The sequence below is a fragment of the Oryx dammah genome, unplaced genomic scaffold (assembly GCF_014754425.2).
Source record: "Oryx dammah isolate SB20612 unplaced genomic scaffold, SCBI_Odam_1.1 HiC_scaffold_29, whole genome shotgun sequence".
Lineage (NCBI taxonomy): Eukaryota > Metazoa > Chordata > Mammalia > Artiodactyla > Bovidae > Oryx > Oryx dammah.
Window position 1 is genome coordinate 112,064,195 of NW_024070213.1, and position 17,551 is coordinate 112,081,745.

Consider the following 17,551-nt stretch of genomic DNA (forward strand, 5'->3'; position numbering starts at 1 on the left):
AGAGGTTTATACTAATGGCAGAAAATTGGATCAGATGTTGCTAGTTGGACAACATAAAACTGGTCTCTTGAAACTTGTATGTCTCTTGACATACTTTAGGCTATGAGGATACTATGAAGTAAATAATAACTACTTATTCCAAGCTGTCTCCTTGGGACATATTTATCCTTGAAACAACATTAAGGGTTTTATTTCATGTCCCGAGCACAAGTTCTGACTAGCAGTCTATGACCAGGTGGGCTCGCCTTTCTGTCTTTGTTAATCTTTTTCCATTCGTGATCTTTGCCATCTTGTCTTGGTTAAATTACATGAAAGTACCTTAATCGGCATCATGTTACACTTTCCACCCAAAGCCTCCTCTCATTCTTCTCCTGGGGTATAGACTTGGATACAAAATGTTTCAAATAGAAAATGTACTGGCTTCAGCCTCCTGTTGGAGTTACTGTCCCTTTCTGGGACAGTATATATTTTCTTACTATTCTTTGTAGGTTTCTCTTATCTCCTGGCTCTGCTACCTTTCATTCCATGGACATGTGGAAGGGAGCCAGATAACACCGTAAGATAGAATATTTCAATATTCTAGAACTGGCAACCGGAGCTTCTCAATATTACTGGCCTCCAAGTTCAATGACTATTCTGGAAGAAATGTTTTGCAATGGAGGTTTTCTGAGGCAGGAGTAAAATAATCTATCTGAAACTCCTAAGTAGAGAGAAAAGTCATTCTTTCTTCTGTTTTAGAACTAGGACTGATGTCCAGCTGTGAAACAAGATACAGGCTTAGAGTGTTTGAGGACAGTGCCCACCCAGGCATGCTGCACCAGCTAAATGTTTTAAATATTACCTCTCCTTAGAAAATAGATCATAGTGAGCTGTTTCTTAGGCATAAATGCTAAGGTAAATGGTAAACTTGTTGAATGTTAATAAGGAAAATTAATAGTAATTTTGAATTTTTTTATCACAGTAACATTCTTTTTCTTTTTACTTCTTGGAGCAGGACAGAATACCTGAAAATTTGCCAGCACCAACAGACAAATATAAACTAAAACATCAGCAATACAAAACTGAAATGAAAGGGGGATATAAACAATACAGTCAGAGAAATGCTGAAAAGGCAAAGTCAAGTGTCACATATCAACAGACTCCAAGAATCAAGACAGATGACAAGGTAATGTACGAGGCTTTACAATATTGTAATGGAATTTAAAGAAAACAGTGTTTGTATTATAGAAACATCTCTTTGCCTGATTTATCTTGCTGTTAATCATAATAAAATAAAGTAGATAACACTTATTTCTGTGTGCCAGGGACTCTTTTTAAGGACTTTACTTAAATTAACTAGTTTATTCTTCACAACAACTTCAGTGGGTTATTATCACCATTTTCAGATGTGAAAAATTTAGTCATATGACCTAATCGTCTTTTCTCTGTAGTTTTTCACTTGCCTTGGTTTAGAAATAAGGCAATAATACATATCTGTTTCCGATGTAGCTGTCTTGAACTCTATTTGTCTCACTTTAAAGACTAAACTTAAAAGTCAAAAAGTGGTTTCAGACTTTCAAGTGACCCTGTTTTATTTTAAAACTGTCATCACTCCATGATTGTTTTCTAGTTGAGTTAGGGAGATATTTTTAATATCATGAATTGCTGAAGCTGTTATATTTTAATTTAATCTTAATTAGATATAAACTCACCATTCATGAATATAAGAGCAAAATAAACATAATAAATTTAATGGTGTTTCACAAGCATATCAATAAGGTGAACCTTGAATTTTAGAAAGGTTTGAAAACATAATTTATGATACTACTGGTCATAAAGAAAGAGCACTTAGATATAATTCTTCATTCAGTTAACTTTTAATAAGAATAATGTATTTTCAGGGAAGTTTGACAGTTGTATTTACTTAGCATTTACTGTTGAGTAAAAAGAATAAGTTGTAAAACCTTTCTAAAATTCAACTTTTACCTTTCTGGTATGCTTGTGAAAAGCCATTAAATTTATTATATTTACTTTGCTCCTATATTCATGAATGGTCAGTTTATACCTAAATAAGTTGTAAGTAGATGTGGCATATCAGCTTTTATTTTTCTAGTCCATGTAGGGACTATCTGGAACTCACTAAAACCCATGGTATTTAGCTAAAAGAGTAACAAAAGTTATGGGATTATTTGGTCTTTTAAATTTTTTTTAATATAAATTTATTTATTTTAATTGGAGGTTAATTACTTTACAATATTGTATTGGTTTTGCCCTACATCAACATGAATCCGCCACAGGTATACACGTGTTCCCCATTTATTTTAAAACTAATTTTCCAGATTCAAACAGATGTACATAAATATAGTATTCTAGTGTCTGTAATAGCAGGTAGGACAATTTCATAGCTGTTTAGCATCTGTGTGTGTAGTGTCTGTAGGATCTACCATTTGATAGTTAGATCACTGTAATAATAATAATGATAATAATGCTGGGAAAACAGAATGAAAATTTCTGTAAGTGCATGCTTTCCTTTTCACGGCAAAACAATTCAAATAGTTTTAAAGTAAAACCTTGATACCCTTGAACACAAGTTCAAACGATGATGCTTATTTACTTTTGGTTTAAGAGAAGATAAATATTGTTTGCAAATCTTCCCATATGAATGAGGAACGGCTTTATAAATAAAAGCCAATATTTGCCTATATTCTTTTGGAGAAGATCTTGTTTTACTTTTTTGATTTTTTTTTTAGGCTACATATTAGAAGTTTAATATGTCTTTGGTAGTCTTACAAAAAATCCCTGGTTTCTTTGTATTCTGTATATAATAATCTTGTACTTAGGGAGTTTGAGCAACTTATCTGATGTCATTTTAAAGTATATACTCTTATTAGAACCAAAACTGTTATATAAATTTGCTGTTAATAAATCCTATTATAATTACATGAATTACCACTGGGATAGTAAATCTCTAGAAATAAAAGAGGTCCCTGATATCTGAAACATAGCCCCTCTTTAAAGCAGGAATTCACATGCAAATTGATTCTCTTTGCTGACAAAGAAAAGCTAAAGTTAGATGAATTTAGAATCCAAGACAATAATTAAAGGCTATAGCTACTAATTAAATAGGTTGATACAGCAATCAACTGATAATATCAAACAGTAAAATAGTTCCACTCTGCTTTATTCTAAAGGCAAAATTCCTGTGTTGAGTTTTCCTTCCATTTAGTATAAAAGGTGATGAATTTCACTATCAAATTGTTTTACCTCCTAAAATGTAAATTTATATATATTTGTGTGGGTACATATATATATTTTTAAAGTAATGAAATACCTTTAAATAAAACACTGAAAATAAAAATTCAATTTTACAGGAAATAATATTAATTCCCAAATTAATATTAATTAATAGTACTTATGTTCAGTTCTGTCCAGTTCAGTTCAGTCACTCAGTCGTGTCTGACTCTTTGCGACCTCATGAACTGCAGCATGCCAGGCCTCCCTGTCCATCACCAACTCCCAGAGTCCACCCAAACTCATGTCCATCGAGTCGGTGATGCCATGCAGCCATCTCATCCTCTGTCGTCCCCTTCTCCTCTTGCCCTCAGTCTTTCCCAGCATCAGGGTCTTTTCAAATGAGTCAGCTCTTTGCATCAGGTGGTGAAAGGATTGGAGTTTCAGCTTCAACATCAGTCCTTCCAATGAACACCCAGGACTGATCTCCTTTAGGATGGACTGGTTGAATGTCCTTGCAGTCCAAGGGACTCTCAAGAGTCTTCTCCAACATCACAGTTCAAAAACATCAATTCTTCTGTGCTCAGCTTTCTTTATAGTCCAACTCTTACATCCTTACATGACTACTGGAAAAACCTTAGTGTTGACGATAGGGACCTTTGTTGACACAGTAATGTCTCTGCTTTTTAATATGCTGTCTAGGTTGATTGTAACTTTTCTTCCAAGGAGTAAGTGTCTTTTTATTTCATGGCTGCAGTCACCATCTGCAGTGATTTTGGAGCCTCCCAAAATAAAGTCAGCCACTGTTTCCTCATCTGTTTGCCATGAAGTGATGGGATTGGATCCCATGATCTTCGTTTTCTGAATGTTGAATTTTAAGCCAACTTTTTCACTCTCCTCTTTCACTTTCATCAAGATGCTCTTCAGTTCTTCATCACTTTCTGCCATAAGGGTGGTGTCATCTGCATATCTGAGGTTATTGATATTTCTCCCGGCAATCTTGATTCCAGCTTATGCTTCTTCCAGCCCAGCATTTCTCATGATGTACTCTGCATCTAAGTTAAATAAGCAGGGTGACAATATACAGCTTTGATGTACTCCTTTTCCTATTTGGAACCAGTCTGTTGTTCCATGTCCAGTTCTAACTGTTGCTTCCTGACCTGCATACAGGTTTCTCAAGAGGCAGGTCAGGTGGTCTGGTATTCCCATCTCTTGAAGAATTTTCCACAGCTTATTGTGATCCACACAGTCAAAGGCTTTGAAATGCTCTTGCTTTTTCCATGATCCAGCGGATGTTGGCAGTTTGATCTCTGGTTCCTCTGCCTTTTCTAAAACCAGCGTGAACATCTGAAAGTTCATGGTTCACGTATTGCTGAAGCCTGGCTTGGAGAATTTTGAGCATTACTTTACTAGCGTGTGATCATTGCAAGTATACCTTTTTTCACCAACTCTATAAAAAGACAAAACACCTACTAATTCATTCATTGTTTATTCTTTCAAAAATAGTTCTCTAATGTTTCATGATATGCAAAATACCTTTCCAGGCACTGGTTATAAGTCAGTGACTAAAACAGACAAATATCCTTGCTCTTGCAAAAAAAAAAAAAAAAAGAATAAATGAATGAATGAACCAGTTGGGTAGCCATTCCCTTCTGCAGAGGATCTTCCTGACCCAGAGATGGAACTCGGATCTCCTGCATTGCAGGCAGATTCTTTATCTTCTAAGCCACCAGGAAGTCCTCTAATATGATAGATGATGATAAATGCTATGAGTAAAGGAAACTTGGAAAGCCAAGGTTGGGGTTGTAGTTTGTACAGGATCATCAGAGAAGATCTTTTCCATAAGGTAGCATTTTAGGGCACATTCAAAAGGGGTAAGAGGCAAGCAAGTTAGAAGAAACTCTCAGTGTCATGAAGTAGGAGTGGGCATGGAGTATTTAAGAAATATTAAGAGCAGTGTGGTGAGGGAGAAGAGCAAGGGAGAGGTGGGAGATTTTTTCAGTGACTTAAAGGGAAGCAGAGGCTGCGAGGCAGATCAGAGAGGTCTTGTAGAACACTTCAGGACTTCACCTTCTATTCTGTTTAGTTGAGAATGGGTTTTACTGTGGAGGCTATCCCAATAATCCAGGCAAGAGATAAGGATGCCTACTTGGACCCAGGTGCTTGCAGCAGATTTGGATAAGAAGTGGTCACAACGAGAAGTTCAATTCTAGACAGTTTCTGAAGGTAAGACTCAGAATATGTGGTGAAGGATTGGTTTTAGGCTTGAGAGAAAGGAAAGATGAAAGATAACTCTAAGGCTTTTTGAGCTGAGCAGTTCAAAGGGTGTATTTTTCGTTAACTGGAGTGAGGGATATCACAGTGAAGTCTGATTTGAAGAGGTTAAATCTGAGATGCCAAGTGGAAATGCCACTGTTTCCCTTGGGTAAAAGGCCGAAAACAAGTTGAAACAAAGTAAGATGGCTTTGAAAGTTTCCTCCAACCTATACTTAATATAGAACCTGGCTTATACTGAAACATGTCTGTTAATTTAATCTTTCTTAAATTTACCTTATATAATGTTAAACATCTTTTTGGTGACTGTCAAATCACTACTTAGGAAAAACAGATATTAGTGAGTAAATAAATAAAATTATAAAGTATCCTCATAAATCTCTTTCACTATAGTACACACTTAAGATTTATTATTCATTCATTGGACACACATACAGTGCCAACTTCATGTGGACCTGCTCTGGCACCAGGGATCCTGCAATGACAAAGACAGACAAGGTTCCTGCCCTCATGGAACTTAGAACAGGAGAGGCAGGCGACGAATCATAAACAAATGTATAATAAGGTTTCATGTAGCAATCGAAGGTCATGGAGACAGCGAAGACTATGAAGATGAAATGTGACCTTTCAAGGAAAAGCTAAAGTAAGAACGAGCCCTGGGGAGATAGACTTGTAATCTGTCACATTTCTGATAAGCTGACATCCTATTGGAGCAATATATTTTGTTAAGCTCATATAAACACATCTAGTATTCAGAGAAAAATTTAGCATTTACCTCTTTAGAATGTTGTTAAAAGTTCAGAAATAGCAGACATAAAACCAATGAATCACCAAAGCAGTAATTAGTAAAAGTTTTGTGTACACACCAAATGGTCAGGTCGTGAACTGGAAGTACTCAAATTAAACATGGAAAGAGACCTAGGGAGCTGTTGTTATAAAGCAGTTTACAAAGTGTGGAGGCAGTGACTGTTTATGCTTTACAGTGATTGGTTATAATACCAGAATTTTCTTAAATGATAATGGATGGGTTAGTGGTTACTTCATATCAGTTTGGGGAACAGTTTAAGTTTCACTTATGATTTCTAGAGACATAAGCAGGAGGTAACCCTGGTCAAGTTAGTCTCACTCGTCTTGTAAAATAAGCTAAATTAAGCTTTGCTTGTATGACTAAACTGGTATTGTCTGCTCAGGGAATTTTTAAGGCTGGTTTCTGTTTGTGTTTGATTTTAACAATCTTAAAGGATACACCCATATATTAGTATCATTTTACTTGGGAACTTAGCTTTATAAATGGATGACATGCCCATATTTATTAACTTTACAAAGACTCAAATGGACAATTACAGTTATAATAGTTGCTCTCTTTTATGTAATGCTTACTGTATGTCAGGTACTTCTGGAATGTGTTGCCCATGTATCACCTCATTTAATCATTTTTTAGAGTACAAAACAGTTACTAATTAATTGCCATTTTATTTATGAGTAAACTGAGGCACAGAGACGTTGTCTAGCTAGAAAGCGGGAGAGCTGGATTCAATAGGCGGTCTGATTATCAGAGCCTATACTCTTAATCTGATGTATCCAGTCACTGTTTTATTCTTTATATTGTTAAAAACAAATGTTCTAAGCATGCATATGAGGGTTCACTTATTGCTTCACCTCTAGTGTGTGCAAGGGGCAGAAGGCATCTCAGGTGATCTGACAACTCTGGACAGGAAAGCCCTGCTACAGCGGGGTTATGCAGACAACCCTCACATTCTCCAGCGGAGTACAGGAAGATCTGATGCTGTAAGTTACTGGTACTTTTACTGATTTGATAAACCATTTAAGACCATTTGTCCTCCGAAATTTTGCAGCCTTAAATTTGAATAAGTGCTTCTGACAGTTGAAGTTGGACTGAGGTGAAGAGTCGTTAATACGCCAGGTTCAGTCCTCACTCCTACCATGGATTGACGTTTGGTATGTTCACTGTGGGAAAGTCATCTTCCATCTTTGGAAGTCTGTAAAAATTTAGTTTACACTGTTCAGAATGTTAACTGACCATGAAGACAATGGGCTAATCTGGTATCACTGCTTTCCCCACAAAGAAGTAGCTGGATAATCTTTTTGTTTTGAAAATCGTAAGCTAATAAAACTGAAGGGCAGGGATAATGTAATTTTTCTTTAGGAAAAGGAAAACAAAGCCCTAGTCTCAATGTTAACTTGAAATTATACCTTTTACAAAATCAATGAGATTTCTTAATGAGTATTACTTAGACTAGTTATTGTACAAATAGATAATTATAGCATTTCTATAGTGTCCTGGCGTATGCAGACCAAGCTGCTTGGAGTTGGAGGCCCTTGGCTCCCCAGACACCCCCCAAGTGATTAATACCTCAGGTACACCTGTAATTGATTGATGGGCTATCAGTGTGTGTTGCCTTAAAATTGAGAAAATTCTGCTTTAGATGCCTAAATAATAATAAAGCAACGTGGATTTAGCTAGATACATTATCACTGAGTGGATATTCAAAATAGATTTTATTTGGATAGCAATCATCCTGAATCAGTCCATTCTGAACTAAGAGCAAGATGGCATCAATCTCTGGGCCAGGTGGACTGATTTTCTGCAGATGTCCCAAGCTGGTAATTTGTTTGTTTATTAAAAATCACATGTACATTATTTTATATGCCTATTACTATATAGATGTTTATACTTAATAGAAAAACAAGTATTACCAGGGTTATAGCAAAATTTAAAAATGTTTCTTGTAGGGCAAAGTTGTGTCCCAGATAAGGCTTATTTTGGTATATTTCTAAAGTGTACTCTTATGGGGCTTCCCTGGTGGCTCAGACAGTACAGAATCTGTCTGCAATGCAGGAGTCTCTCGTTTGATCCCTGGATTGGGAAGAGCCCCTAAAAAGGTAATGGAAACCCACTCCAGTATTCTTGCCTGGAGAATTGCATGGATGGAGGAGACTGGCAGTTTACAGTTCACAGTGTCTCAAAGAGTCAGACATGACTGAGCAACTTTCATTTTTCACTAAAATTATACTTGATTGGATGTTGCTAAATACATAAGGCCTTTTGGCTACTGCTGTTAGTATAATCCAGAGCCATCTAGGTGTTTGTGGATTTCTTTTCCCATTTAATTACTTTCTTAGTAGCATCATATCTTAATTCACCATTAAGCACATTTTACTCTATTGTGGTAGCACCCCTGTATCAATCTTTTAAAGGAGATGTTTTACATAAGTAAATTTTGAATGTATGTGACATTAGTACCAATTTCCTTTTTAAATAGGTGGAAACTTTTCAACTTAGTTTTTAACTAAATGAACAACAGAGGCAGTGAACCTATGGGTTTTATGTCCATCTCGTCCACTTTGTCACTTTTCAGTTGCATTTGTGTGATTTCTGCTTCTAATCTGCCTTCTGTTGACACAGCTCTCTAAATCAGTGTGCCTGAGGGTGGTTCTAACATTTCCTCCAGAGTATAAGTCACCGTAAATGTCAGCACCCAAGGTGCATGTTCGCCATGGACTCCATACTCATCAATGTCACCTCTCTCGCTTGCTTTTGGGTTTTACAGCCATTGTCTGACTGATATGGAAATCACTGATGATTTCTGCCAAAATGTAATGGTATTACATTTTAGCAAATAAATGTATTTTTAGATTAAATAATTGGGATTCAAATTTATTGATGATGATATGAATGTGCTTAGTCTGTCAGTGATGTCCAACTCTTTGCAAGCCCATAGACAGTAGCCTACAGGCCCCTCTTTCATGAGACTTCTCAGGCAAGAATACCGGAGCAGATTGCCATTTCCTTCTCCAGGGGATCGTCCTGACCCAGGGATCAAAGCCGCATCTCCTGTGGCGCCTGTGTTGCAGGCAGATTCTTTCCCTGCTGAGCCACTGGGAAGGCCATTGGGAAAAGATGAGATGGTAATCGTTAAGAAAGAAATTGGAAATGCTTATTTATGTTTTAGGACTCTTGTGTTAACTATAGTACTGTTCTGCTTTATGGACAATGGCGTTTTCTTCATTTTCTCGTCTCAGGATGTTGTGGCTGCAGAGAAGAAGAAACAGATGGTTGCAGAGCAAGTGATGATAGACCACTTATCCAGGCAAGCGTTAATAGAGATCCATTCAGAAAGCATTCGTTACATTTCCTTTTTATACATGACATCTGCATTGGAATGGTCAACTCAGAGGTTTCCATACTTTCTCTGTTTACTGCACTTTTTTTTCCCACTAGGCTCTTTGCCCAACAGAAATACTTAACAGTTCTATTTACTAAGCATTTTTTGTCTAAATAGTTTAGTAAATATTTTCTTCCTAATAACTTAATGGTCATCTGAAAAAATAATACAAATTGAAAAAAAATGTTTTTATTTCCTTCATAAATATGCAGTTACTCACTAATGGGACATATGCACTTCTTGGATGACAAATAATCTCTCAAATCTTAGAATTGTATAAATGCTGCCACTCTCACTTTCTAGCCCACCTGGCCCCTGCTTTTTATCACAGCAGCTGTAGAAAAGCCAGTTTTTCAAAGATGTGATATCATTCATTGACGGCGTGTAATGTGGTATTTTGCTGAAGCTGTGAATTACTTGGAGCTAGTAGTTTTTGTGGTATGCCACAATTATGAGTATCACTATTTCCCTCAAAAACAAAACATATCCAGTGGTGTTCCTTTGACTTCCCTGTGACACCCGAGTGTGACTCAGTGCACAGTCTGGGAACTGTGGGATTGTCAAGAGTTCTAAAGCCTAACGTAAAGTTTTGTAACCCTTAGAAAACTAGATAAAGTTTCAGTACCTGCTGTGCTAAATTGCATGAATATGTAAGTAATGCAGGATTTCAGAAGAGGCTGGAATAGTCTAGGAAGTCTTCACAGCAGAAGTAAGACTCAAGTTTAGCTTTGAAAAAGATAACTACTTGGTTGGCAGAGAGAAAGGATGATAGTCTATATACCTGTTTCTTAGCTAATTTTTGGACACAGTTTTGTTACAGTCTTCAGTATTTCCCCGTTTATTACCTCATGAACTGACTTTACATTTATACTCCCAAAATGCCACCGCAGTGTCTCTTCATAAGATAGCTGCTGCTGCTGCTGCTATCTCGCTTCAGTCATGTCTGACTCTGTGCGACCCCATAGACGGCAACCCACTAGGCTCCCCCGTCCCTGGGAGTCTCCAGGCAAGAACACTGGAATGGGTTGCCATTTCCTTCTAGTGGCATCCATATTGTTGGGTTAATGGCAATTACCTAATTCTCAGTTACTCAACCCATTAGTGCCATCTACTGGGTTGAATACTTTCTTCTCTGTGAAGCACTTTTTTTTCCTCCCTTGGCTTTTGGCATACCACACGTGGTTGGTTTATCCTCCTTCTTTCCAATCCTCAGCCTCCTGTCTTAGTTCCTCTTCACCTCTCCTATCTTTATACACAGGAATACACGAGGCCTTCTACTTCTTGGACTTCTCCTTTTACTTTCTAGGTGATTTCATCCAGTATCGGGTCTTCAGTAACCACCTATATGCTGATGCAGCCCTAATCCAAATGCTAAAGTAACGTTGGCAAATGTTACTTTGGTTTCTGAAAGTTGTTCTCTTTCGTTCCCTCATTATGAAATCCTCTTTAGTTTTCTTCCATGGCAACAATATTCTGCAAGTTCAGTCCGTCAGTTCAGTTGCTCAGTCGTGTCCCACTCTTTGCAACCCCATGGACTGCAGCACGCCAGGCCTCCCTGTCCATCACCAACTCCCAGAGCTTACTCAAACTCATGTCCATCGAGTCAGTGATGCCATCCAGCATTCTGATCCTCTGTCGTCCCCTTCTACTCCTGCCTTCGATGTTTACCAGCATCAGGGGCTTTTTAAGCAGTCAGTTCTTCACATCAGGGGGCCAAAGTATTGGAGTTTCAGCCTCAGCATCAGTCCTTCCAGTGAATATTCAGGACTGATTTCCTTTAGAATTGACTGGTTTGATTTCCTTGCAGTCCTAGGGACTCTCAAGAGTCTTCACCAACACCACAGTTCCAAAGCATCAATTCTTTGGCGCTCAGCTTTCTTTATAGTCCAACTCTCACATCCATACATGACCACTGGAATAACCATAGCCTTGACTAGATGGATCTTTGTTGACAAAATAATGTCTCTGCTTTTGAATATGCTGTCTACGTTGGTCATAGCTTTTCTTCCAAGGAGCAAGTGTCTTTTAATTTCATGGTTGTGGTTACCATCTGCAGTGATTTTTGAGCCCCCCAAAATAAAGTCTTTCGCTGTTTCCATTGTTTCCCCATCTATTTCCCATGAAGTGATGGGACTGGATGCCATGATCTTCGTTTTCTGAATGTTGAGTTTTAAGCCAACTTTTTCATGCTACTCTTTCACTTTCATCAAGAGGCTCTTCAGAAGTTCTTCTTCACTCTCTGCCGTAAGGGTGGTGTCATCTGCATATCTGAGGTTATCGATATTTCTTCTGGCAATCTTGATTCTGTCTTGTGCTTCATCCAGCCCAGCATTTCTCATGATGTACTTTGCATATAAGTTAAATAAGCAGGGTGACAATATACAGCTTGACGTACTCCTTTTCCTATTTGGAACCAGTCTGTTGTTCCATGTCCAGTTCTAACTGTTGCTTCTTGACCTGCATACAGGTTTCTCAGGAGACAGGTCAGGTGCTCTGGTATTCCCATCTCTTGAAGAATTTTCCACATTTTATTGTGATCCATACAGTCAAAGGCTTTGGCATGGTCAATAAAGCAGAAGTAGATTTATTTTCTGGAATTCTCTTGCTTTTTCAATGATCTATCAAATGTTGGCAATTTGATCTCTGGATCGTCTGCCTTTTCTAACCAGCTTGAACATCTGGAAGTTCATGGTTCATGTATTACTGAAGCCTGGCTTGGAGAATTTTGAGCATTACTTTACTAATGTGTGAGATGAGTGCAACTGTGCAGTAGTTTGAGCATTCTTTGGCATTGCCTTTCTTTGGGATTGGTGAAAACTGACCTTTTCCAGTCCTGTGGCCACTGCTGAGTTTTCCAAATTTGCTGACATATTGAGTGCAGCACTTTCATGGCATCATCTTTTAGGATTTGAAATAACTCAACTGGAATCCATCACCTCCACTAGCTTTGTTTGTAGTGATGCTTCCTCTGGTCCACTTGCCTTCACATTCCAGGATGTCTGGCTCTAGGTGAGTGATCACACCATCCTGGTTATCTGGGTCATGAAGATCTTTTTTGTATAGTTCTTCTGTGTATTCTTGCCACCTCTTCTTAATGTCTTCTCCTTCTGTTAGGTCCATATACATTTCTGTCCTTTATTGTGCCCATCTTTGCATGAGAATTTGCCTTGGTATCTCTAATTTTCTTGAAGAGATTTCTAATCTTTCCTATTCTAGTGTTGCCCTCTGTTTCTTTGCTCTGATCACTGATGAAGGCTTTCTTATCTCTCCGTGCTATTCTTCGGAACTCTCCATTCAGATGGGTATGTCTTTCCATTTCTCCTTTGCCTTTTGCATCTTTTCTTTTCTCAGCTATTTGTAATAATTCTTCAAGTAATTTAGGCTTAAAATCTTGTTATTGCCTTTAATCCTTCTCTTTCACTCAAATCCTATATGCAGTTCATGGGCAAACTCAGATCAACCATCAAAATAAATTTATCCCTCTCTGCTGCCACCCTCCCTATTCACCCTGTCATCTCCTGTCTCCTGGATTATTTCAGACACTTTCTAATTGGACTCATTGTACCTGCATTTGCCCCTAATTGGTCTATTCTCAACCTAGCAGCCAGTGAAAGTGAAAGAAAGTGAAAGTGAAGTCGCTCAGTCGTGTCTGACTCTTTGCGATCCCATGGACTGTAGTCTACCAGGCTTCTCTGTCCATGGGATTTTTCAGGCAAGAGTACTGGAGTGGGTTGCCATTTCCTTCTCCAGGGATCTTCCTGACCCAGGGATCCAACCCAGGTCTCCTGCATTGCAGGCAGACACTTTACCCTCTGAGCCACCAGGGAGCAGCCAGTGAGTTCATTAAAAACATAAGCCACATCAAACCTTCCAGTAACATCCATGTCAATCAGAATAAAATCTGTAAGACCTATGTATTGGTTGCTTCCCAGGTGGCTCAGTGGGTAAAGAGTCTGTTGCCATGCAGGAGACAGAGGATACAAGGGTTCAGTGCCTGGGTCGGGAAGATCCTTTGGAAGAGGAAAATGCAACCCATGTCAGTATTCTGGCCAGGAGACTCCTATGCACAGAGGAGCCTTGTGGGCTGCAGTCCATGGGGTTGCACAGTCAGACTTGACTGAAGTGACTGAGTATGCACAGGTATTGGTTACATATCACTATAAAACCTAGTAGCTTAAAACAGTAGTCATTAATTAATACTCATGTGTCTTCAGGTCAGCTGTCCAGGCTAGACTTGGCTGAGTAGCTATTACTTTTCACTTACTTTGGCCCATTATATATGACCAAAAGCAGTGGGCTTAATTCTGAGTTTAATCCTTGAAAAACCTCATGTTTCCATTTGTTTGTTTGTTTGTTTGTTTGTTTTTTGTACTTCTGCCATCTTTGTTAGCTTGGTTAACCCACTTGTTCTCAAAAGGAAAGTCCTTCCCTATGTGCAGCTGGACCACTTAGTCAAGATTATCCTAGATGAACAGATTCCCAAACAACCCACACTTGCACGAATTAGTTCAGGTCAGACCAGCAGAGCCATCCTGCTGCCAAAGCGTTTCCAATGGCTAAACTTAAAGCCAAAGAAAGTACACTATCATTATAATGAGGGCATGCCAAGGGCGTGAATAAGGAGTGCTGAAAACCTGGGGTCAGTAACACACTCTCCCCAGGCCCTGCATGTTTTGCCCACCATAGACCCCAGACCCCTTTTCCTACTTCTCTGTTGTTTACTCTGCTTTGCCATCTGGCTTCCTCCCTTCTAAAACACACCAGATTCACTGATGTCTCAGGTACTTTGCATTTATTTTCCCTTCCGCTCGGAATGCTTCCTCCCCACCCCAGAAATCCATATGGTTTCTCACATAGTTTACTTCCTGTCTTTTATTCAGAAGTCATTGGTACAGTGTCTTTTTGTTTAAAGAATAGTAAGAGGAAGACTTGATGCTCCAAATCCTCTCAGAAATTTCAATTTATTTTTAGATAATACTTATGGAAAAAGAGATAGATAAGAATATTCACTTGTATGATGTTTTTAATTATTAAATGCATTCATTTAATATCTGACAGATCATTCATTCTGCCAGTAGTATAAATTGGCATTTGTATATGGGTTTTTCCAGCTGCTTATCAATATGTGAATACTAGAGCATTTCATTATAACATTTAATTGTCAGACTGTTGTGTTTTCCTGTATAGGGCTGTAATCAGTGATCCAGAGCAAAATTTAACCTCTGAGAAGCAAGAAATTTCTCATATCCTTCCAGATTCAAAGCTGGCACCTATTCGATTTAGGAAAAGAACACTGCATGAAACAAAGTAAGAGGGTTTTTGTGTAAAATTAAGGACGTAGTATGTTATAAATATGTTTTTCAAATGTACTTTTGTATCTAATGGAAATTTTTTCCTTTGTGTTTTTATCTTTTCTGTATAAAGGAAAGTGGAATTTTTGGAGTTGAGATCCCAGTTCTGTCACTTTAAGATACTGGGGTAAACTTTGCCCTCCAGATCTTCTATTTATAATTTAGGAATGACAGCCAGAAACTTAGGCAACAATACATGTGAAAAGACACAATGTAGTAACTGAGACATTTGTATATACACAATATATATTGGCTGAATTTCGATGACATAATATATTCAAAATTAGTATTTTTTTAAAAAAATATTACTTTTTGCCTTTTACTTTGTACTTCATGAAGTACAAAGTACCAAGTACTTTATGAAGTACAGAGTACTTGGTTTGGTATGAACTTTTATAGTTTGCTGGTGCAGTCCACTGAAAGTTCTCACCAACTTTGCCAATTATTGACATTTAGCCTCAGATTTAATAGAATAGAAAACCCACCAGTTCTTAGAGCAGTTTTTTAATATTTTCAGATTGTTATAATTGTCAGTACTTTCTTATAACTTTGGTCTTTTTGTCTCATTCATATTTTATTTCTAGAAGCCTTAGCTTATCTTCTAGAAGTTTCCATACCTTTAAATATTTGAAGGTATCATGTATTAATTTCCTATTGCTGCTGTAACAGGTTATCACAAATAGTACTTTTGAAACGACACACATTTATTCTCTTCCACTTCTGGAGTTCAGAAATCTACAATCAAGGTGCTGACAGGACTGCATTCCTTCCGGAGGCTTCGGGGAAGAATCACTTCTTTGTCTTTTTCAGTGTCTTGGGGCTGCCTTTGTTCCTTGGCTTGTGGTCCCTCCACCATCTTCAAAGCAGAGGAGTGTTATTACTCTGCTGTTCCTCTTCTGTAGGGATCACGTATCCTTTATCACGTATCCTTCTGCTTTCCTTTTATAAAACACTTGTGATTGCACTGAACCTACCTGTATAATCCTGGTTAATCTTCTTATCTCCAGATCGTTAACTTAATCACTTTTGCAAAGTCCCTGTTATCATGTGTAAATTAATTATGTGACCGGAAGATTAGGATATGAGCTAATCTTATAGCTAATCTCAGCTACCATATGTCTAAACTTCTCTTTCTTAAAGTAAACTTTCATAGAAATAAAACAGTCATTCACACAGTGTACACATTTTAAATGTACAGCATAGGAATTTTCACAAACTGAACAAAACTTACGCATTATTCCTGGACCGAGAAACAGGTCAGCAGCCCAGTTATTTCACACCTCCTCTGCCGCCCCAGGTTAGCCTCTCCATCCTAACACTGTAGATTGCTACTATCTGGTTATGAATTTCCATGAACTCACAAAACTTGGACTCTGAGTCTGAATTCTTTTGTTTAACGTTACGTTTGCGAGTTTAATCTGTGTTATTTGTAGTTGTCCCTTATCCTCCTTACTGTACGGCATTTTATTGTATAGATATACCACGGTTTGTTTACTCACAGCCGTTGGTGGACGTTTGGCAGTTTGTGGATAGTGCTGCCATGAACTTGAGTGCATGCCTTTGGTGAGCACATGTACTCATTTCTGCTCAGTACTCACAAGTGGAATTGCTGGCCCATCCACTATGCATTTGTTCAGCTTTAAAGAATACTGTCAAATAGTCTTCCAAAGTGGTGGTTGCAATTAAAACTCCCACCGGTAGCAGTAAGAAGGTGCTAGTGGCACCGTATCTTTACAAGTACTGGTAACTATCTATATTTTTCATTTTAGTTTCTCTTATGGGTATCTGTCAGTTCAGTCGCTCAGTCCTATCCGACTCTTTGTGACCCCATGGACTGCAGCATGTCAGGCTTCCCTCTCCATCACCAACTCCCGGAGCTTTCTCAAACCCATGCTCATCGGGTTGGTGATGCCATCCAACAATCTCATCCTCTGTGGTCCCATTCTCCTCCTGTCTTTGATCTTTCCCAGCATCAGGATCTTTTCTAAGCAGTCAGTTCTTCACATCAGGTGGCCAAAGTATTGGAGTTTCAGCTTCAGCATTAGTCTTTAGTGATTATTCAGGGCTGATTTCCTTTAGGTTGGACTGGTTGGGTCTCCTTGCAGTCCAAGGGACTCTCAAGCATCTTTTCCAACACCACAATTCAAAAATGTCAATTCTTTGGTGCTCAGCTTTCTTTATAGTCCAACTCTCACATCTGTACATGACTACTGGAAAAACCATAGCTTTGACTAGATGGACCTTTGTTGGCAAAGTAATGTCTCTGCTTTTTAATATGCTGTCTAGGTGGGTCATAGCTTTTCTTCTAAGGAGCAAGCATCTTTTAATTTCATGGCTGCGGTCACCATCTGCAGTGATTTTGGAGTCCCCCCAAATAAATTCTGTCACTGTTTCCATTGTTTCCCCATCTATTTGCTATAAAGAGATGGCACCAGATGCCATGATCTTAGTTTTCTGAATGTTGAGCTTTAAGCCAACTTTTTCACTCTCCTGTTTCATTTTCATCAAGAGGCTCTTTAGTTCTTCTTA

At 38.2% G+C, this 17,551-nt stretch overlaps 2 protein-coding genes across 2 annotated transcripts in view; both read left to right on the forward strand.

Moving 5' to 3' along the window:
* Positions 1-6,033, forward strand: part of GLIPR1L1 (GLIPR1 like 1) — a 40,217-nt gene extending 34,184 nt beyond the window's left edge. The window contains exons 6-7 of the mRNA XM_040233982.1: positions 995-1,165; positions 5,878-6,033. Of these exons, the coding sequence (XP_040089916.1) occupies positions 995-1,165; positions 5,878-6,033 (327 nt within the window). The remainder of the gene's footprint in view (positions 1-994; positions 1,166-5,877) is intronic.
* Positions 1,094-17,551, forward strand: part of CAPS2 (calcyphosine 2) — a 35,385-nt gene continuing 18,927 nt past the window's right edge. The window contains exons 1-5 of the mRNA XM_040233872.1: positions 1,094-1,165; positions 5,922-6,127; positions 7,150-7,272; positions 9,529-9,596; positions 14,859-14,978. Coding sequence (XP_040089806.1) covers positions 9,559-9,596; positions 14,859-14,978 — 158 coding nt within the window. The 5' untranslated portion in view covers positions 1,094-1,165; positions 5,922-6,127; positions 7,150-7,272; positions 9,529-9,558. The remainder of the gene's footprint in view (positions 1,166-5,921; positions 6,128-7,149; positions 7,273-9,528; positions 9,597-14,858; positions 14,979-17,551) is intronic.